Source organism: Scleropages formosus, chromosome 18 (genome assembly GCF_900964775.1).
Source record: "Scleropages formosus chromosome 18, fSclFor1.1, whole genome shotgun sequence".
In the NCBI taxonomy this organism is placed as follows: domain Eukaryota; kingdom Metazoa; phylum Chordata; class Actinopteri; order Osteoglossiformes; family Osteoglossidae; genus Scleropages; species Scleropages formosus.
In genome coordinates, this window is record NC_041823.1 from 19,550,133 (window position 1) to 19,572,224 (window position 22,092).

Below are 22,092 nucleotides of genomic sequence, written 5' to 3' on the forward strand. Positions count from 1 at the left end.
ACGACTATTTTTATTTCGTTGCGCTGAAGTGGGCATCTTGTTGGGGGAGTACACGTTCCCTTAATGCCGCGCTTGGTCTATTCTATCACATCCCTCTGGTTTTTGGAACCGCACCAGCGCTCTTTCCTTTCATTCCCTCAGTCCCGCTCCATCGCCGTTTCTCCCCCTCTCATCTTTCTGTCTCCTTGACCTACTCTCCCTCCCTCCTGCTTCTGCATCTTCCAGTGACTCACATGTCCCCCCCCCTCCCCTGTCACACGTTTTTACCCCCCCCTTCCTCCCTCCCTCCTCCCCTGCGCAGTTCTCTCCCTCATTCTCTCACATTCTGTCGCTTTCCCTACAAGGCTGAACCACAGACAGCAGGTAATGGGGAAAAAAGAAAAATCTGCTCCTTCCTTCTCTCCATCTCTTCCCCCACCCCTTCCTCCATCGTCTTTAGTTTGTCTGCATTTTTCTTCCCTCCGTTAGCCCTGTTCTGCTGTCATTTCAGAAACAAATCTGAGGTACGGTAATGCGTCATCGTGCATGTTTCTCTCGGCTGCTCGACCGCGCTTGTGTCAGCCTGGGCGCGGATGTGTCGGGTGCGTTTGTGCAAATATCTATATGTGATGCCCAGTCAGCGCCCGTGTGCGTGGCTGGTTTGTTTCTTGCGCTAATGCGTCAGTGTTTCTGTGCAGCGTACACCAGTGCCTACTTGCGTGCGCCTGGCAGCGTCTGCGACGGCGTGTGTCCGAGCATCTGCTCATTTTCCACGAAAACCTGACAGATTTTGCGCCTCTCCCCGTTCTGTCCGATGGCTGCCGATCGGTCACAGCACCCCATCCCCCCAGCACCTCTCCTACTCTCTCCCACCCCCCCCTTCTCCTCCTCACATCTATTTTCTCCTCTAAAAAGGGGTTTAATAATTGAATCATCCCTACCCAGTGCTCCCTCTTTTCTCCCCCTCCATTTTTCCCTCTCCCTCCATCTCCTGCTCCTACCGTATTTATATGGGCGCTCCGCAGAAGCGAGAGAGCTGGTGTTGGCTACGAGTGCGCTGCCATACCGTGTTCCCGACATTACGTGTAGAATATGGCGACCAGAGGGCTGCGTTTTCCAAGCGGCTTCCAAATACACTTCTTGCGGTCGATGCTGACTCACCGTACGGTGTTATCCGTCGCTCCCTGTGTCAGTCAATCCGGGAAACGTGCGTCATGTTTATACCGTGCTCTGATGTCCACCGAATCTCTGAGTATGTCAGCCTCTGGCTACTAACGTGAAATGAAACAAATCTGGCTGCTGCAGTTTCAGACTTTAGGAAGGAGACGTGAAAATCTCCGTTTGTCACTTGATGCGCTGGCACGGCGTCGGGTGGATTTACCTATAAGCCGAACCCTGCCACCCGAGTGCCGGTGTAAACGAGCCGCTGTCGCCGTAGGGTTTGCGATCTGCCCGATCTTTTCTCTCCAGCTCAGTGTGAATGTGTGTTGTTTACATGCACAGGATGTCTATAGTGAACATCGTTGCCAGGGAAATCCTGGACTCCAGGGGAAACCCCACGGTAGAGGTGGACCTGCACACCGAGAAAGGTAACGTTACCGATGGATTCCGCGTTTCCTTCGTATGACGTGCACGTACAACATGGAAACGCCTTCAAACGACGTCTTGCATCTTGTTGCGGTTGCCTTTTATCGTTTTTCTTCTCGTTCTCCCAGGTGTTTTCAGGGCCGCGGTGCCAAGCGGTGCCTCCACTGGCATCTATGAGGCTCTGGAGCTGCGAGATGGGGACAAAACCCGCTACAAGGGGAAAGGTGAGACGCTTCTCACAAGAGGACTTCAAATTAAGAGCCCACATGGGAACAGGAGAGATACATGACGAGCAGTGAAAATAATCCTGTAGTAATTGAACACCTTGCTGACCTTATAATGTAAATAACTGCCATAATTTTCTCTGATGTCTCTGTGCCCACTTTCTCTACTTTTTCCATTCTTTCTTCTCATCTCCTTTTTGTCTCTTCGGCCCTTCCTCTTGTCCTTTAGGCGTGCTCCAGGCTGTGGGCCACATCAACAATACCATCGGACCCGCCCTTGTCCAGTCTGTGAGTCTGATTGCGTTTGCGCTACGGCTACATCAATCAGGCATGTGACAGACTGTCGGCGACCCCGGTGTGTCGTCCACTGTGCCGGCGCTAGTGTCAGTGCAGTGCGGTTAGAGAAACTCCGCAACTGCAGAATCGTTGGATGGCCAGAATCTGAGAGCGGAACCTGCAGGGCGTGTTGCGCAGAGCCGCGAGTTTCTGGGACAGTTGCGCTGAGGCTTGGGGCAGGACCTGATACGTGGGTGTCATGCAATGCTTTGCAGGGAATCGGTGTCGTTGAGCAGGAGAAGCTGGACAACATGATGATCGAGATGGATGGGACCGAAAACAAGTGTAAGTGACTTCCATTAGCTTGAGATGAGCTCGAGCGATTTCACTTTCGGTGACTCTTATGGTAGCTAATAATACCTAGGCGTGACAATCGACAAAACTGATCTAACCCTGGACGTTATCATTATGACTGAGAAGTTTTTTTTTTAATATTATCGTGGTAATGCTGTCCTATGTAGCGTACAATCGGTACAGTTTAGAGCAGCATGGTTTATGACGGAACTGCTGCACAAGAAGCAGTACGAAAAGTGACACTAAAATAATCTTAACACACACACACTTTCTGAACCGCTTGTCCCATACGGGGTTGCGGGGAGCCGGAGCCTAACCCAGCAACAAAGGGCGGAAGGCTGGAGGGGGAGGAGACACACCCAGGACGGGACGCCAGTCCATCACAAGGCACCCCTAAGCAGGATTTGAACCCCAGACCCACCGGAGAGCAGGACCCGGTCCAACCCACTACACCACTGCGACCCCCCATAATCTTAACAAAAAATGGCAATAAAAATTATATAGAAAAGTCCTGCCTGTTTTGGCAACGGCTGAGGATTTTGTCACAGTCTCCAGAAAGACCTCATATGTTTTGATGCACACACACACACACACACACACACTAGCTGAAACTGCTTGTCCCAAGCGGGGTCGCGGCAAACCGGAGCCTAACCCGGCAACACAGGGCACAAGGCTGGAGGGGGAGGGGACACACCCAGGACGAGACGCCAGTCCATCACAAGGCACCCCAAGCAGAACTCGAACCCCAGACCCACCAGAGAGCGGGACCCGACCAAACCCGCTGCACCACCACGCCCCCCCCGTGTTTTGATACAATCAATATTCCGTTTCCACTGGCCCTTTGTACCGTTTCCTAGTGGTGACTAATTAGTCTTTAACTTACTTACTGTTTCTGAATGACCATTATTATATAATGACCTGCAATATTTATGAGGCCTAGCGCTGTCTTCTTCGGACTATGTCTGCGCCATGCACACGTTGCGTGGACGTGCATGCTTACACTTCTCTAGAAAAAGCTTCCGGAGAAAAAAACTGCATTAACTTAGCGGCGCTCTGTTTCACTCTCACTCTCCAGCGAAGTTTGGCGCCAACGCAATCCTAGGAGTTTCCCTGGCTGTGTGCAAGGCTGGTGCTGCGGAGAAAGGAGTCCCGCTGTACCGCCACATCGCTGACCTGGCTGGAAACACGGAGCTGGTGCTGCCTGTTCCTGTGAGCCTGTCGCATTATCTCGGTTGTGCGCAAAGAATCATCTCTTCGCTTGCGTGTTAGCTCTCTCCGCCCTTTATTTCAGCTGTTTTTCCATCCCTATTTGTACGATTTTGTCCAGGCTTTCAATGTTATCAACGGAGGGTCCCACGCCGGCAACAAGCTGGCCATGCAGGAGTTCATGGTGCTGCCGGTGGGAGCCGAGTCATTCCGCGAGGCCCTGCGTGTGGGTGCGGAACTGTACCATACCCTGAGGGGCGTGATCCGGGAAAAGTATGGCCAGGATGCCACCAACGTGGGGGACGAGGGCGGGTTTGCGCCCAACATTCTGGAGAACAGTGAGGGTAAAGGAGAGCCAGATGGTCCGTCTTCCTTCACAGCCATACTCTTTGTGCTTGATTTCCACGTTAAGTGTTAAGTCTGTTGGCCTGGGTTGGTGCCAGACATTGAAAGTGAGCCATTGGAGCTCCGCACCCATTCTGTACTCTTCCCCACAGACAAATAACCCAGAATGCATGATGATAACAAGTAAACGGCTTTGTCGTGGAGCCACGTGAATCTTAACACGGCTTACTTCCCTTTCTTCCATTAGCGCTTGAGCTCTTGAAAACAGCCATCGAGAAGGCAGGCTTCACGGAAAAGGTGGTGATTGGCATGGATGTGGCAGCATCAGAGTTCTACCGCGATGGCAAATATGACCTGGACTTCAAATCTCCTCCTAACTCAGACAGACACATCACTGCTGACGAGCTCACTGAGATCTATCAGAGCTTTGTCAATGATTATCCAGGTGGGTCTAGACGGACTACCTTTGGAAGATGCTTAATATACATCAGTGTTTATTTATGGTAATTATATGTGAAATTCTCCAAAACTGACCATACTTAATATTTTTACGAGTTTGACATTGATAAAGTTGCACAGACTGAGTTAGTGAACAAGTCGCATTTGTACTCACACCCGTGACCTCGGAAATACGTCCGTCAATCACGGCTCGATGATGGATCGGGAAAGGCAGAATGTCAGGGCGTCTGAAAGATACATGCAGGAGTCACTAGAACCCGGGTGGAGAACCCCAGTGCACATAATGTCTGGTTGTCCCTTCTACAGTGGTGTCCATAGAGGACCCCTTTGACCAGGACGACTGGCCAGCGTGGACTCGTCTCACAGCCTCAATGGGAATCCAGGTGGTGGGCGATGACCTCACGGTCACCAACCCCCGGAGGATAGAAAAGGCTGTCGAGGACAGAGCCTGCAACTGCCTGCTCCTGAAAGTCAACCAGATCGGCTCTGTCACCGAGGCTATACAGGCGTGAGTCATTTACATTTATTCGTTTAGCGGACGCTTTTCTCCAAAGAGGCGTACAACTCATAGTTCCATCACTGGGGCTATGGAGGCATATGTCAACCATCTCGACTCCGTCCCTGAAGTGATACAGTCATAAGTTCACCAGCATGCTTTTGTCACTGACACAAGCATGGCCAGAAATGTCTCAACAATACACTCGTACGCTATCAGAAGCCACATGCCTAGGGGAACAACATTGCAAAAAAAGCATTTTATATGCCTAGCCTGATAAATATACTGTATGCGTAGCTCTGAATCACATGTGTAGGTACAGTGGGAGAAACTGGCGAGTGGGATGAGGTCTCGCTTTAGGACTAGCTGCGAGAAATTCACCCACTGGACATATTTCCACGAGCTCTGTTGATATGACAATCTGATTATGTTACGCGATTAGTCATTACATGTGATAAAAAATGCGTCTGCCGTTGTCGCTTATTCGGTGTCCTAGATGTGGCTGAAGCTGATGATCCACGGATGTTCCTTGAATTTCTGTCAGGTGCAAGCTGGCTCAGGAAAATGGCTGGGGTGTGATGGTTAGCCACCGCTCGGGGGAGACTGAAGACACCTTCATTGCTGACCTGGTGGTTGGGCTCTGCACTGGGCAGGTAAACTCAGCACCTGGAGCCCATGCCGAAAAATTGTCATCTGCTGCTCTTTATTCTTAGTAAATATTAAAAAGGTGTCCTCATTTGGCACAATCACAACACCTACTTTGTTCTGTTATCGCCCCTTAATCAGATCAAGACTGGAGCTCCCTGTAGATCTGAACGTCTGGCCAAGTACAACCAGCTGATGAGGTTAGTGTTTCCGCTCAGTGGCACCTAATGTCACAGACCACATGGAAGGAAATGTTACGCAGGAATTAAACGTGTATTGATCACACCTGTGCCGTGTGCCGTGTCGCATACGACAGTCTGACTTTTGTGTTTTTTTTTCTCCTTTGTAGAATTGAGGAGGAGTTGGGTGATCAAGCTCGTTTTGCTGGGCACAACTTCCGAAACCCTAGCGCTCTGTGAGACTGGCACACAGACTAAGAGAGAGAGAGAGACACACACACACACACACACACACACACACACACACACACACACAAACACAAACATGAGCAATGAACCACTGAATCAGAGATCCTAAGATACACGTCCCCTCGTGGGTGACAACACATCAGCAAAGCAGTTGCTTCAATCACAGACACACACTGTCAGAGGCATAGACTGAATGACAACCCGAATAACTGACAGTGACAGATTGACAGCTTTACCTAAAAATGACCACGAAAACTCACGGCGTGGAGCACAGTCTCTCTCTCACTTTCCCTTTCGTTCACTTTTGTCACCGGCTAGCACTTTCTGTAGTTCTCCTTCATCTCCTCTGTCTCCCTTGCTCTCTCTTTCTTTCCTCTCTCTCCATGGCCTTCAGTGACCTCATCCCTCCTTTACTCCAACTCTCTCTTCTCTCTCTCTCCTCTCACCTTTTCCTCTCTCCTTTCTCCCATGTGGATGGAATCCTTTGTCCTGCTCCCATGTCAGTAGAACTACGATATAATTAAAAAAGCTTGCCACAAAATGAGTCAGTAAATAAAGATATCATTAATTATGACTTCAACCACAATCATTTTGTCTCCCTTCTGTTTTTTTGACAAAAAAAAAAAAAAAAAGCCTGAAAAACAGCAGGAGTCCAATATTAGTCTTGTTTTTTAATATCAGGAATGGCCTGGCATCGAAGATGCTGTAAATTCGATAAATGCATTTCTAAACGTTTCGTCTAGCGTAGGCCGTACACACGCTGGCTGAAACCATTTCAACCCGGAGCCTAACCTGGTAACACAGGACACAGGGCTGGAAGGGGAGGGGACACACCCAGGACGGGACGCCAGTCCATCACAAGGCACCCCAAGCGGGACTCGAACCCCAGACCCACCAGAGAGCGGGACCCAGCCAAACCCGCTGCGCCATCATGCCCCCCTTTATAGTGTGCAAAGAACATTTAAAAATATAACAGCAAAAATAAATAAATAATCAGTACTTGTACATCTAGATGTTTGCAACATTGTAAAATAATTTAGAACATTCCCGAAAAAAAAATAATAGACAATTTTCAACATACAAAGCAGTCACACAGAAAGGTTTTGATTTTAACCACGATAGTTATTTATTGATTTCTTTAATTTTAAAGAGAAATGTGTTACGTGTGTTAACATGCTGTCTCATTCCGGTGGCCTCCTGGGCAATTTGCACAAGCAGGGATGTGGCAGTGACGCTAACACTCCGCTCACACTTTAACCTGAGTGCGAATGTGAGCTAATGTTGTGCAAACCGATTGTTTCTGTGCAGGAAAAAAAACCTAAAACTGCTTACTTGGGTTAATTCTGTACTGTAATCCAGCTCTATATCTTTGCCCTCTTTTGAATTAACCTGTTACACGATTGTGCTTTTTTAAAAAACTTCAGAAAACCATTCTTTCCTTCTTTATATTGCCATGTCAGGGCCAATTAAAGTCTATTGGAATTAATTTCCTAATAAAAAGTTATGTTTCCAATCGAAATTTGCAAGATTTCTGAAGCAGTTTGGTTTTCTTACACGACTACTTTTTACATTTACATTTATTCACTTAGCAGATGCTTTTCTCCAAAGCGACTTCCAACAAACTCCATGTAGTGTTACGAGCCCACACACCTTATTCACCGCAGTGACTTACGCCGCTAGATACACTACTTACACTGCTTGTCTTTGGAGTGTGGGAGGAAACCAGAGCACCCAAAGACTTACACTGCAAGATACACTACTTACACTGGGTCACTCATTCATACATCAGTGCAATACACTCTCTCTGTGTCACTCACACACTATGGGGGAACCTGAACAGCATGTCTTTGGAGTGTGGGAGGAAACCAGAGCACCCAAAGACTTACACTGCAAGATACGCTACTTACACTGGGTCACTCATCCACACATCAGTGAAACACACTCTCTCTGTGATGCTCACACACTGTATTTTTACATTTTAATGTATAATTGTTTTAATCCATAACTGTTTTCACTTTCAAACGCATTTGAAAGTGATACAGTTCCATACGTTTCTAAGAAACAGTTAGGAGCGATTAGTTAAAAATCGAAAGTCCTTTCAGTGCCTGGATTTGAGGTAAATCCACAAAACCGCAGGACAAATATAGCGAGACTCATAATCTTCTCGGCTAAATACAAGCCTCTTTGTTGAGGTTTGGATAAATTATTTTACTTGTTAGCGTGCGACGACACTCTGAACCGTCTTGTCAGGAGGCAAAAACTTTAAATGCCTTGTAATAGCTGTGCAATAACGTATCAGTCGATGTAGGAACGAGACTTTTTCTGTAAACGCAGCGCAGTTTGTTTAATTATGTTCGGCGAGCTCTACATGCAAAATCAATGTGGTTTATATTTAAACTTTAATTATTTCTGCTTTTTGTGCTGGATAAAGACCAACACGATTTTAAATGAGCTTTTAATTTAAAAGTGAAATGGCTGATTAATTATGAGACGATTGTTGCCGCTGTTGTCACGGGCTGTGATTAGGCGGATAGCATCGGGCCGCCGGTACTGTACCCGCCACGAGACGTACAGTATCTCCACAATCGCGCGGCAATTAAGTCTTCGGGTTTAACGTTACAAATTGGTGTTATTTTCCGCGGCATCGGCAGAGGGAGCGCGAGGCGCCTCGGACTGACGCACGCGCTCCCCATTTTTCCTCTTCCGGTTACTATGGATACAGCACAAAAGGAGACGGGACAGGAGGCTGTTTGAAAAAGGGAATGGAGGGAGAGGGCTGGGTCACAGCACAGCGCAGCGCAGCGCAGCACAGCACAGCACAGCCTGCACACGCACACGCACACGCGCGCGTATTCGTACTGGACGCTGTTCCGTGTGAATGGCCCTGATTTAAAAAAATGATTTTAGTAATCAGGCTGTAAGCAACACATGATGATCGAGACGATGCTTTTGGGTGTGTGGGGGAAAAAAAAAAAAAAAAAGTGTCCCTGAAAGTTTGACTCCTAAATGGTCAGATCTGATCAAGTGGTTATTGACGAAGTGCGTGACATGTGCTTACTGTAAGGCCTCGCACCTACCACGGTACTGCACCCCCGCGGCCCCTCCACAGCCACGCTTGTACAGTAGCTGGAGGGGAGTGGCGCGTACAGTAGGACTGGGTGGTGCTGTAGCGCTCCGATGGTTTTCATTGTACAAAGAGAAGGTGGGAGCGAGGAGCGCGTTCGCGCTGTTGCTGTTCATGTGGGGCCTCCCTGTCAGTGCGCTCCTCAGCGCTTTCCTTCACAGTCAATGCAAATCTCTCCCGCTGTCTCTCTCTCTCTCTCTCTCTCTCTCCCTCTCGCTCTCTCTCTCTCTCTCTCTCTCTCCCTCCCAGTCCATCTCTTTCTCTCTCCTTTCTTTCCATCTCGCTCTCTCTCTCACACACACACACACACACATACACACATGCACACACTTTCTCTTCTCCTCTTTCTCTTTCCCCCTCTATTCTCCGCGATCCCTCGGTCTCGCTCTGTGTGTCTGTGCTTCCCCCTCCCTTCCGTGTGATTGTGCCTCTGTCTGTACCGACCGCAAAAAGTGCAAGTCGCCTTGACAGAGAGGAGCGGGGCGAGGGGCTGAGGGGCTGGGGGGGAGGCGGCCGCGCGCATCAGTCCGTACAGTTCTCGGCGGCACCCCAGCGGCGGAGCACGGGGCCGAATCCGATCGGCGCTACAATGTGATCCCGTGTGCGCGCGCGCGCGTGTGTGTACAGTGTGTGTGTGTGTGTGTGTGTGTGTGTGTGCGCGTGTGTGTGTGTGCGTGTGTGTGTGAGAGAGTGAGTGTGAGTGTGTGCGAGTGTGTGCGGTGCGTGCTCCTGCGCGTGTGCATGTCAACGTACAGTGCAAGACGAGAGAGAGACGGCAAGAAAGGGAGAGAAGGAGAGGGGCAGAAAAAGGAGCCGCATCGCTGGATGCTGTAGGTAAGCGGGGGGCAAAATGGATGCTCGTGTTCCTCCGGCTGTCCGTGTCGGCCACGTTTTTCTCCCGCACCCTTTTGTATGTGCAGTGGGCGCATGCAGCGCGCGCCGTGGCGGTCCTCCTCCTCCTCCTCCTCGTCCTCCTCCTCCTCCTCCCCCCCCCCGGTGAGCGGGTGCACCCGCGGCGCAGACACGCATACCAGACGGGAGAGCGCGTCTCGGCGCCTTTCGCCATTCCGCCGCTCGCCTCGGCGCGCTCGCCAAATGGAAAGAGCGGGAGAGGCGCGTGCGGTGCGGCGCCCGGGCTCCCTCCCCGTGCGGGAGCGAGCGCCTTGTTGCACACGCAGCTCGCGCTCACGCCAGGCTCGCGCGGGGACGACGTGGAATGCAGCTCGGCGCACTGTACTGTATGGCGCGCGCGCGCGTGTGCGCGTGTGTGTGTCACTAACGAGGCGAAGAAGAAAGAAGGAGACGTCGCGCGGCTTGCGGGATCGCTGCAACTGCATTCATACAGAGGAGGGCGAGGAGGAGGCACGCAGCTATGCATCACATTTATTTTTAATGTGTAACATGCACGAGGGAGGAGGGGGGGTGGCAGAGGGAGCATGCATAGGAGCATGTAATGTGTGCGGGAGAGACTGCGTGCGTGTCTGTGTTTACACACTTGTGTATTGGTGTGCGCGCGCGCGCCGATCGTGGGCACCGACGGGCTGTGTCAGTCGGTGTGTGCACAGCATGCCTGTGTTGGTGAACACTGTATTGTCTTAAGCCGTGTGCGGGCAGGCAGGCGGGCGCTGGAGGCTCTGTGTGTGTGTGTGTGTGTGTGTGTGTGTGTGTGTGTGTGTGTGTGCGCGCCCGCGCGCGCCGTGCCGTGGTGGGGAAACACGGCACTGATTGTGCCGGAGTTTACGGCAAAAAAAGTGCTGCACACTGTTTACTGCGCCTGTGTGCGAGCGCGGTGCTGAAGGAAGCGCAGGACGCGCGGCTTTTGTGCGCGGATCGTCTCGTGCGCGGCGCTTGCCTTGTGCTGCCCGGCGTCTTTGATGTAAACAACTCGCGCTGCTTCATTATTATTTATTGTACTTCAACGAACGCATCGGTGCGCTCGTGTTGTTTTGCCGAAGTGCAGCCTGTTCGCCGCGAGTCCTCCGGTTCACTGCCCCTGCCTTTTGTATTCGGGCTGGATTCGCGGATCGTTTCCATAGTGGATACAGGGAAGATCATGGCCTCAGTCCTACTGACCTGAGCGCTTGAAATTTAACGCTGCGCCCTGAACTGGAGGCGCGCTTCGCCGACGTGGCGTGGGTTTACCTGGAGGACGCGCGGGCTGAGCGTTTCTTGTGGTTTGCGGCGCATCTGTGGCTGCGGGGCGTGGGCTGCACGGGCTCTGCCGCGACGGCTAATCCCAGTATACCCCCCCCCCACTCCCCTCCCCCACGGGAGCACCGCAGCCACACCTGGTTCCAGGTGGAGGGCCTCTGTGTGCAGCGGCCTGGGCTGGAGGATGTGTTGCTGGTGCGTTGCGCTGCAGTGCACCGCTTTTGTGCTTCGCCACAGTGTGCTTGCGCCTGTAACTCATTATAACTGGTATTTGGGAATTTGTGTTGAACATCTCACGAGGCTAGAACCACGGCGAAGGGTGACGCTGCCCTTCTCCGGTGCGTGTACCGCGGGGGCTTCTTGCCGTTTCAATTTGCGGAATGAATCGGAACATTGTTGTTTCAGGCTTCGCGCTTAAACCTGGGGTTTGATCCCATGTCTGTGTGTTTTCTTTCCAGGGTTTCGCAGATCAGATGGTCTTAATACCCAGCCCGCACAGGAAATCGAGGCCCCGCGTATAGTTCTGACCGCTGCCGGAAAGAAATGGACAGCGTAAAAGAACAACAATGAAAACCCGAACGCACAAAGAATCGGTGAGATCTGCCACCGCCTCGCCAGAAGCGTGTTTTTTCGCTGTGTTTGGCGACCGAGGAGCAGGAAGATCCTGCACATGCACCAAGCCCAGAGTGCACATGGAATGATTTTATTGTGTGGAAGTATGTGAGAAGACGGGCTGCCGCTTCTGCAGGGTTGGAGCTCTCTGAACGCCTGAAGACCTGCGTGGTCTTGTGCTGATGCCGAAATCTGCACCCTCCTCTCTAATCCCTCTCCTTTCTTTACCACCTCGCTTTTGCCCTCCACTACCTCTCTCTCTCCAGATGCCCATGCGCAGTGGGCGGAGGCGGGGGGGCAGCGAGGAGAGGAGGGGCAGGCGTCCTCATCCCAGCCCCTCTCGTGCTGAACGAAGTGACAGGCAGCAAGTAAGTCCCTTTCTCTCTCGCTTGATGAGTGTGTGTGCGCGCGCGCGTGTGTGTCCTGACCAGCATTTGAAGGTCCTAATGTGTCTTCCATTGACTTTGATCTCTTTATGACAGAAGCCTTAAATGTTTTTTTTTTTTTTTTTGGTAAAATGTACTTTTATAATTCTGAGCTTACTGCCTAGGCGGGCTGCGTTCATACATTAAGGCTTTGTTTTGACCCTCTCTTTGTTTATCGCCTCTCTTTGCGTATCAAGTGTAACAACTTGGAACGGACGCTACCGTTTACTTGCAAATTGCACTTTTTTTTTTTTTTTTCCCATATTGGCAGAGAGCTGCAGGAGAGGAATTAGCGGTCGGGCGTGTCAATCGCAGATCCCAAGGCCATGACTCGTCGGAGAGCGAGGGCGAGGGACTCGTGCCTCCACCCAAGAGACAAAAAGTGCAGGTCAGTCCAGCGGTAACCTGGTACTGTATGGACAAGCACACACACACACACACACACACACACACACACACACACATATCATCTGAAACCGCTTGTCCCATACGGGGTCACGAGGCAACACAGGGCGTAAGGCCGGAGGGGGAGGGAACACACCCAGGACAGGACGCCAGTCCGTCGCAAGGCACCCCCAGCGGGACTTAAACCCCAGACCCACCGGAGAGCAGGACCCGGTCAAACCCACTGCGCCACCGTGCCGCCCCCGTATGGACAAGCATGGTGTGTTTTAGGTTTGTTAAAAGCAGTGCTTTTGTCTCTTGCTATCAGGACACCACCGCGTCGAATCCCCCGACGTCGACTCATCCGATCGACACATCTGCCACCGTCCCGCCGCCACCCTCTGGTACCAGCCAATCACGAGAGAGCGATAATGAAGATGGCCAGTCACAAGGCAGCAGGAGCTCAGTTAATGGGAGCTTAGCGAACAGCAGCAGCAGTTTGAGCAGTGGGCGGGACATTGACCAGGACAACCGTTCGTCCTCTCCCAGTCTCTCAGCCTCCCCTCTGGCCAGTCTGGACTCTGAATCTGACTCCCCTGATTCACCGAAGCAGGGAGAGAGGGACAGGGACAGGGGGAGGGAGGTGGCTCCCATCAGATCCGGAGGAGATGACAGGAGAACCGCAGGGAGGGCAGAGGAGTCGGGAGTTGGGGACAGGAGAGATGGAGATGGCGGCATGGAGGAGAACCCCGTTCTGAAGCCTTCCTCCTCTCTGGCTCCTTCTCTTCGAGGCGCGGCCGATCCGGCGGGTGACGGCAGCGCCAGCAGAAAAGCCTACTTTCCTCTGGAGTCCAAACTTTTGAACAAGATGGACTATGCGGGACCTGCAAACACTGACATCGCACTCGGTGCTCATCGAGTTAACTCCAAAGCTAATCCTCAGTGTTTATCCAAGGGTGAAGTGGGTGGGGCTGACTACTCTCATACCAACCCCAGTACCCCTCATACTCCATCCCTCCCCCCACCCCCTGCTTTGAAGCCTTTGGAACTGGGCCAGAATTTGCAGATAGACCCCAAGGCGGACAAACTGGAGAAGCCTGACAAATTGGCTGACAAAAATGCTCCCTCGTCCCTGCTACCCCAAACCGCTCTACCCCAACCACCGCCCCCTCCCCACCCCCATCACTATAGCCCAACTGGATGGGGAGGGCCTACTTCCAGTTGTCCGGGGAGCTGGGGCTATTCCCGTTACCCCGGTAACCACCCTTCGCACCAGCAGCCACCTCCAATGCAACAGCAACAACTGCCCTCTGTCTACAACCTTCCTTCGTCTCGCCATTCCTCTCATCCTGCATATCTGCCCCACCCCCACCCGCACAGAGAGTACCTCCCCAGGTACGGAGGTGGGGACAGGGAGAGGGGAGTGGAAAGAGAGAGAGGCCTACGGGAATTTGGAGGAAGGGAGATCAGCAGAGAATTCTCCGTCAGCATCAGTGGCGGAGGAGCAAGTATGAGTAGCAGTAGCAATATTGGCGGCGGCGGCGTAGGGACTCCAAACGGGAGTCAAGGAAGGGACTTCGGGAACATGCCGATGGCTCAGAGCCGAGAGTATTCGGGACTGGGCTCGCAGGGGTCCGGTCGCGAGGGGTCTGGGTCGAGCGCTCGTGAATTTGGGTCAAGTTTCCCATCCAGGGAAAGGGACAGAGAAAGAGAGAGAGATGCCGGGAGAGAATTTTTGCCAAACCAAAACCAGCCGCAGACACGTGACTTTGGCTCCGGTGGAGGTGGGCACCTCCGGGAGAAGGAAGGCAGGTGGGGCGAGTTTCCGGGGCAGCTGCGAGAGACGGGTGGAAACTCCAACCCCAACAGTAACAGCGCTGCACCTGGAAATGCTCCGGCTTCATCAGGTGGGTTACCGGTAACCCCGCACCTGAATCGAGATCCCCCCGCTTCGCCCCAAAGTAGTAACCCCAACCATCCTCCCCCACCCTCCCTCGCACCCCTCTCTGAGCCGCAAACCCCAACAAGCAGAGACTACCCATCGTCCATGGACTTCGCTCTTCAGCAGCAGCAACAGCAGCAGCAACAAATAGCTGCCTCTCAAACCTCCTCCACGTCTGGTTCCGACTCTCTCGCGCCTCACTTCTTGCGAGAATACCCTCCCGCTGGGACAAAGGAGTACCCCGCCACCCTGCCGCCAACCTCTGCTCCCCTCCCAAATGCATCTAGAGACTATCCTAGTCCCCCGAGCACGGCTGTCAACCTAGGTAGGGATTATTCTGGAAGCTCACAGCTGTCCCATTCTCACCCCCACTACCCAGGTCAGACGGCCGCAACGCAGTCTCGAGAAAGAGAGCGGGAAAGGGAGAGCTCCTCATCTGCGCTCTACCCCAACCGCAGTGGCCCCCAACCCCCAACTCTCTCTCCTTCCTCCGCTCATCCCCGTCCTCCCTCGGCACCCTACCCTCCACCTCCTCCGCCGCCTTTACCGCCGTCTTCTTCCCTCGCACAGCCGCTCCCACCATCTAATCTCAGCGGCAGCCACGCGCGCCCAGGGCCGTATTCATCCTCCGGTCAAACCATAACTCCGCCGGTACCCCTTTCGCCCCTCCCCAGCCCTTCCACCAATCAGATGCCAGGATTCCCTCCCTTTCCATCAGCCTCCTCTTCTGCTGCAAACATTCCACTTCCTGCATCAGGCACCACAACCAGTTGTTCTCCGGGCTGTAGACCCTCCCCTTACCTTGGCCACAGCCCTTTCAGCACCTCATACCAGAATAGCGGTAACGGTGCGAGCAGCGTGGTGAATAACAGCAGCAGTAGCGGTAGCACAAGTAGTAACAGCAGTAAAAACGGCAGTAGCGGCGCTCACTCGCACTCCCTCTCACCTCAAAGCGCCGCAAACACATCGAAGGCTCTCCCACCCCTAGGAGACACTGGCGGCGGAGTTTCAGTGCCTCCCCCCAGTGCTCCCCATCCTGGAGATGGGCACTCCGATTCTTCTACGGGTGGCCCGCCCGCGCCCGTCATCAAGGAAGAGCCCGTGGAGGAGCGGGAGGAGGCCGAGAGCCCGTCTCCGGTGCTGAGAAGCCCCTCGCCCGACCCCAAGCCAGTGGATATCCCGATCCATGCCAGCCAGTCGGCACGGTGAGCCCGGGTGGCTGCTTAGCCGGGAGGGTCATTTCATGTTTGACTTTGCCTTTGACCTTATCTTTGTTTCCAAGGTTGTCCCCGCCGTGTGTCACCGACACGTTCTTTCCGCTGAAGACCTGCACTTGCACACAGTTCATACACTTGCATGGAGGACACATGTCCAGCTGTCTGGGATGCTGACCTCGTACCGTTCCAGAAGCGTCGCGGAAGGGTCGGTACTCGCGGTGGAAGTAACGGAAATGTTGTGGACTCAGGTTCCACAGGGTTCTGGACCGAGGCAGCGGGAACTCCTGCGCCCGCAGCGATGTGCTCTTCGTCCCGCTGGACGGCTCCAAGCTGTGGAAGAAGAGGAACGAGGCCATCGAGCGTGCCCGGAGGGAGGTGGAGCAGAGAGCCAGGGACCTGAGGGAGAAGGAGCGCGAGAGGGAGCGCGAGCGCGAGCGGGAAAGAGACCTGGAGAGGCACCTGCAGGTCAGTGTTGGCTCGGGGACCGGGCGGAGGAGGACAGGAAGGGACGTAGTCTCGAGAAGAGTAAGAAGGGCCTGGAAGGTGCGGAGGCAGCTTGTTACGGTTTTGCCAGGATTCGGTCGGAATTGTTTTCACTGCAGTGATTCGCTTTGACAGTTTGACATTCCTCTTTATTTGCCGATCTTTAATTCTCCCTCTTTCTATATCTTCCTCCCCTTTTCTTTCACAGAAGGAGAGTAATAGTAGCACCAGCGGAGCAGTGGGTGGAGGGCGCTCTGCCTCCTCTCTCTTTTTCCCGACATCATCCTCCATCCTTCTAGATCCTTCTTCATCCTCCTCATCCTCCAGCAATCCCGCAGCCCATCCTTCCGCTCACCCTCACCACCACCCAGCCCACCACCCAGCGAGTTCCCACACCCTGCACCCCACCCATCCGCTGCACCCCTCGCTCACCCACTCTCTGCCTCACTCGCTGCTCCTGCCCTCCATGGGTAGTGCCTCAGCAGTGATGGGCACCCCCCAGGGGCACCTGGGAGTCGGTTTGGGCGGCCCATACCTTGGTCCCGACACACCAGCGTTGAGGACACTCAGCGAATACGCCCGCCCCCACGCCATGTCGCCCCTTGGCGCCGCTAGTCGGGCTCAGGCCCACCACCCCCATCTGCACCCCCACGCGCACCCTCACGCCCACCCCCATGTTCACCCGTCCTTCTTCCTGCCCCAGTTCCAGAACCCAGCCCTGGGCCACCCGCATCCCTTACCCGCCGATGCTGCCACTGCTGCTGCCATTCTGGGCTTCCTGTATGGTGGTGGCTTAGAAGGGGGTCCAGGGGTTGGGGCTCACGGCGGACCTGGGCCAGGGCCAGGGGGGATGGGCGCGGGCCTTGGCGGGGTGGGGTTTCCTCACGCTATGGCACATCGGGACCGTGTAAAAACGGGGTTCGAGTTTAAAAGCGAGGAGCGGGTGTACCAGGCTAGCGCTATCGCTGACCCGGCGCTGTCCCTCTCCCACTCCCACTCCCACTCCCACGCTCACTCCCTGCTCCTTGGCGGAGGTGGGGCAGCAGCTGGGGAGGTGTCTTTGTATGGCACACCGCCTCCACCAGCGCCACCCCCGCCACATGTCCAGAACTCCGCCTTAGCTCAAAGCAGTCGCAACCCTAACCCCGCCCCCCAGTCAATTTCAGCCCCGCCTCCCTCCTCTCTCCTGCCTCCTTCTATTCCTAACCACCCCACCCCCGCAGTAGCTCCTGCTCCCCCTGCTGCTGCTCCACCACCTCCGCCAGCATCGAATCCGGTCCCCTCCATCCATCACCCCTCCATCCTCTCGTCCTTCTCCCATTCCCTCTCCTCGCACCCTCAGCCCAATTTGGCTCCCGCTCCCACCGCTGCCCCTGAAAGTTACCCCCCGCAGGCCCGCTCTCCTGGAGGCGCGGAGAGGGAGCGAGCCGGAGAACGGGAGAGGGACAGGGACAGGACCGGACCTTTGACGGCGGATCGAGAACGGGAGCGAGACAGAGAAAGGGAGAGAGGCGGAGGAGGGGACTCTCTTGGGAGGCTCCAGATGCTGAACGTGACACCCCATCATCACCAGCACTCGCACATCCACTCCCACCTGCACCTGCACCAGCAAGACACAGGTACTCACTGCTACGACCACCGCTGGTCCTCCCGCCTCCCTCGGTGGACAGTCACCCAGTTTGACGCGACATTTGAGCCGTATCAGTACATCTTTCTCAACGAATGCGCCATATCGATAATCGCTGCGTTAGTTACTGTATTGCAGCTAATTGTAGGTTATGGGTGCAATTTGAGAAATCATCTTCTTCTTGATGATTATTATGATTCTTATTAAATTTTTCTTTTTCTGTTACATCTCTATGCCCCAGCAGCGGGCGGGGTGCACCCCCTGATGGACCCCCTCGCTTCGGGGTCCCCCCTTGCCCGACTGCCCTACCCTGGAGCAGCCCTGGGTCCCCCCATCCTGGCCCACCCCCTCACTGACAGCGAGGTGCTCCGGCAGCAGCTCTTTGGTGAGAATTAGCGCGCGCTCACCGCGTCCCTTTCGGCAGCGTTCTGTTGCTCGGCGCACGCGGCACCCCGCGCGGCTCGGCTCTCGCGTCGTCAGCCGAGGCGCGTTTCCGCTTTTAGACCGAGTCCGTCTGCCTCGTGGCCGTGACCGTGACCGTCTCTCTCGCTCCGAGGTGGAGGCATTCGTACGTCTCCGGCTGCCGCTGTCGCTTTGTGGCCGGTTGTCACCCGTGACAGCCTAAGTGCTCGAGACGTTACGCTCTTGCCGTTGATCGCTACGGTTTTTGCTTCTGCGCGAGATTCACAGCCCTGCTCCGCTCGTGCCCTGTGCCCTCAGGTGCGCCGTTCCGCGAGCTGCCCCAGCCCTCCTCCCTTTCCGGCCCCATGTCCGCAGCTCACCAGCTCCAGGCCATGCAGCAGGCCCAGAATGCCGAGATCCAGATCCAGAGACTGGCGCTGGAGCAGCAGTGGCTTCATCACCACCACCACGCCCTCGCGCAGGACGAGTACTACAGGTGAGTGAGCCGGCACCTCGCGCACGCATTCACTTTGACTGATCTCAGCAGACAGCAGCGCACGACGATGCGCTGCGCAGTCCTTCGCTAAGTGCGTAGCGTCATCCAGGGTGACTTAAATGCTGGATACAGTGCACTAACCTTCCTACAATGATTAATTTGATTTGAAAAAAAGCAGCGAAACACACCCGCCACCCCAAATGTCAAGTCACCGTTTTGCCCGAAACACAGGGAGAACATGCAAACTCCACACACACACACACACACACACACACACACACACACACACACACAGTCTAAAACCACTTGTCCCATATGGGGTCATGGGGAGCCAGAGCCTAACCTGGCAACACAGGGGATAAGGCTGGAGAGGGAGGGGACGCACCCAGGACGGGATACCAGTCCATCGCAAGGCACCCCCAGCAGGGCTCGAACCCCAGACCCACCGGAGAGCAGGACCCGGCCCAACCCGTTGCGCCACCGCATCCCCCTGAAACTCCGCACAGAAGGGAGCAAAATCACATCCTGTCGCAGCTGCGTTATCCGCTATGCCGCACAGGGTAACGCATGCTGCCGTGCCCCTCGTGTAAGACGAATAGCGGAAGTAACAAGTCCTCGGCCCGCTCGACAAACACACAGCTCCACTCCTTCGCGCGTTGCAAGCAGTGCAGGTGATCGGGCCTTGACCCCACGCACTTACGCACAGTAAGACACAGCCCATACCCTCAGACAGGAGGACTGCCGGTGAGTAGGTCTTCACTCCGCAGGCACACACGCACACACAGAGGCAGTCACGCTGAGTGTGTGCTACAACGTGACCTTGAGCCCACGGCCACAGGCACTATGACCCTGCGACCGGCCTTTTCCGCACACACGGCGTCAGCGTATCGCCGAGCGGCCTGTAAGCACGGCGGCGCCCCTCTTTACACCCCTGTGTCCCGCCCCATTTCTCAGTCACCTGAAGAAAGAGAGCGACAAGACGCTGTGAGGGAGGAGAGGAGGAGGAGCCAGCTCTCTCCGGACACATCGGAAGGAGGAAGGAGGAGTGTGCGCGCACATGGGAAGAAGGAGCGTTGGAGGGAACAAAGAAGGCTAAGAAGCCTGAGCGCACCGACTGGACAGCGGCAAAGTCACGCATTACCGGCGCAGCCGGGTGCACGGCATGAATATCAATGAGGAGGACATTGAGAGCGATGCCTATTAGGACGAACGCGACAAGGGGAGACTATAATCTTGCAGGATCGCGTTCCGGCGTGTCGCACCGATCCGGTCGGGCTCCGGTCCACGAAGGCTTTGTAACATAACCTGTACATTAGATGGGGGCCACAATACAGTGTGTCAGTATGTATATTATACATAACGTCGGAAAGACTGTAAATAAAGTTTTTGTTTTTTCAGTGCATGTAGCTAGATGACGAATTTTGACCGGTGGAAATTTCGGTTCTTTTTAGTAATCTCCACTCCAGCCGACAGGAATTTAAAAAAAAGCATGCTCGAGGCCTACGGTTAAGTGTCATATTATTATAATTATTAATAGTGTTATTCTTAATGTTGTTTGTTAATAGTTATATAATTATATAAACATATTATTTTTTATTATTTTTTTACATTTTCATGGTATGAGCAGTTTTATTTTGAATTTTTATTTAGAATTTCCCTGTGAACAAAGAAATGCAAAGCAAAGGAAAAAAAAAAAAAAAATTTAATCGAAATTAAAAAAAAAATGGGCTTTTTTTCTATGAATGGTGTGGCATCTGTATAGGTGTAAACCGTTACCCTGCTTGGGACAAGCGGTTGTAGACATGTGTGATACCCTCCACTGGAGTAAGACACACACCGTCTGAAACCGTCTGTCCCATGTGGGGAGCTGGAGCCCAACCCGGCAACACGGGGCATAAGGCTGGAGGGGGAAGGGACACACCCAGGACGGGACACCAGTCCATCACAAAGCACCCCAAGCGGGACTCAAACCCCAGACCCGCCGGAGAGCAGGACCTAGGCCGACCCACTGCGCCACCGTGCCACCACACCCCCCTCCAGGAGTAAGACATTCCCTATAAAAGCACTTGTGCTTACTTACACGGACTTTTCCAAATGTCATTCGGATTTGCGCTGACCGCACTGCCGGTAACAAACCGGATAAACAGTCATACAACGCTACACACGTGCGTTTTGAGAAAATGCTGTTTTCGGACATATATCGATTGCGTTGTTGCCTTCTGAATGAATTCGAACGGTAAAGGTGGAATCCAATGCGTATTCTTCTCTAGCGAACTGAAAGCAACATATAAATGTTGATTCAAGCGCAGCCAGGGTGCGTCAGTGGAACACCAGGGGCAATGAAGAAATGGGGTCATTCCAGGCGCAGAGATACATACCAGTTCCCCCTAGAATTTACACCCAGCGAAAGGCTTTGTACAGGGTCCCTCGGGTGCCTTGCATAGCATGTATAAAATATTAGATACATCGCCGCAGTAGTGTCTCACTGATGAGAATTGTTGTTTTCTTAGATTACAGTACAAGCTGCTGTAATTCAACCTATAATCTTGTAAAGAAACATTTGCTGATGAGGCCAGTGGTGAATCTGTATTGAAGTATGTACAGTCGTGCGGAACAGCTGTGGTCCCATCCGGGTGAAGAACGCGCTCAGCGGGAGGACCCCCGAAGCAGTCCGGCGCGTGCTTGACGGTTTGCATCTCGAAAACGGTAAATGGAAAAGCCTTTTAATTTACTCAGCGCAACAATCTCTTCGAAAAAGAAATCGCTCCCTCGCATGAAGCCGTTCGAACGATCATTTTGCAAATGAAAGCAATTTGTTTTACTGCGAAATCTGGACATGAACGTAAATGCGGAAAGTAAAGCGAGATGTTTCGAAATTATTTCGGTGTTAAATTTTCCAAGCGTAGTGCCATCTGTTGCTTTCGACCCAAATCTCCACGTTACCGAGAGTGCTATAGGGTGCCGCCAAAGAGAAATCAAATTGATCATCTTAAGGAGGGTGCATACTGTTCATGGCATCTGTTAATGTGAGCTGTGATTTATGTCAGCATACATTCGGAAAGGACATTGGGAGCCACACTGGGATATTCTGATGTTGCAGTGTCTGTATATTTCCATAGTCCGCCGTGTTATTTGCAGCAAGTAAGGAAAGGAGAACCTTGTATTGATAATTTATGCAAAGAATGGATAGGAGGAGCTACACTGCCTGACTGAAAGAGGTATGTTGCCCA

At 53.4% G+C, this 22,092-nt stretch overlaps 2 protein-coding genes across 5 annotated transcripts; both read left to right on the top strand.

The window, feature by feature from the left end:
* The first annotated feature begins 290 nt into the window (after positions 1-290).
* On the top strand, positions 291-6,585 carry LOC108922086 (gamma-enolase). Its single transcript, XM_018731982.2, has 12 exons — positions 291-363; positions 1,483-1,568; positions 1,695-1,790; positions 2,020-2,078; positions 2,342-2,411; positions 3,496-3,629; positions 3,748-3,970; positions 4,219-4,416; positions 4,737-4,938; positions 5,471-5,579; positions 5,713-5,771; positions 5,921-6,585. The coding sequence occupies exons 2-12, from the start codon at positions 1,484-1,486 to the stop codon at positions 5,988-5,990; spliced, it is 1,305 nt and encodes a 434-aa protein (XP_018587498.1). The 5' UTR covers positions 291-363; position 1,483; the 3' UTR covers positions 5,991-6,585.
* A 3,211-nt stretch (positions 6,586-9,796) lies between these two features.
* atn1 (atrophin 1) lies at positions 9,797-20,413 on the top strand. Of its 4 annotated transcripts, none has more exons than XM_018731979.2 (10): positions 9,797-9,957; positions 11,733-11,867; positions 12,153-12,254; positions 12,583-12,699; positions 13,024-15,842; positions 16,103-16,319; positions 16,546-17,956; positions 18,209-18,349; positions 18,685-18,862; positions 19,817-20,413. In XM_018731979.2, exons 2-10 carry the CDS (start codon positions 11,841-11,843, stop codon positions 19,848-19,850), a joined length of 5,046 nt encoding a protein of 1,681 aa, XP_018587495.2. In that variant the 5' UTR covers positions 9,797-9,957; positions 11,733-11,840; the 3' UTR covers positions 19,851-20,413. The 4 variants fall into 4 exon arrangements, with proteins under 4 accessions (XP_018587495.2, XP_018587492.2, XP_018587493.2 ...); XM_018731976.2 differs by having other exon boundaries at positions 18,206-18,349; positions 19,817-20,412; XM_018731977.2 differs by lacking the exon at positions 9,797-9,957 and adding an exon at positions 10,854-10,999 and having other exon boundaries at positions 18,206-18,349; positions 19,817-20,412.
* Positions 20,414-22,092: the final 1,679 nt, after the last annotated feature.

Bases quoted from the DNA above. Each gene is read 5' to 3' on its own strand.
- LOC108922086 (XM_018731982.2), top strand. From the start codon at position 1,484: ATGTCTATAGTGAACATCGTTGCCAGGGAAATCCTGGACTCCAGGGGA. The intron at 4,939-5,470 runs GTGAGTCATTTA...AATTTCTGTCAG, and splicing joins GTCACCGAGGCTATACAGGC to GTGCAAGCTGGCTCAGGAAA. The intron at 5,772-5,920 runs GTTAGTGTTTCC...TCTCCTTTGTAG, and splicing joins AAGTACAACCAGCTGATGAG to AATTGAGGAGGAGTTGGGTG.
- atn1 (XM_018731976.2), top strand. From the start codon at position 11,841: ATGAAAACCCGAACGCACAAAGAATCG. The intron at 12,700-13,023 runs GTCAGTCCAGCG...TCTTGCTATCAG, and splicing joins CCAAGAGACAAAAAGTGCAG to GACACCACCGCGTCGAATCC. The intron at 17,957-18,205 runs GTACTCACTGCT...TCTATGCCCCAG, and splicing joins CCTGCACCAGCAAGACACAG to CAGCGGGCGGGGTGCACCCC.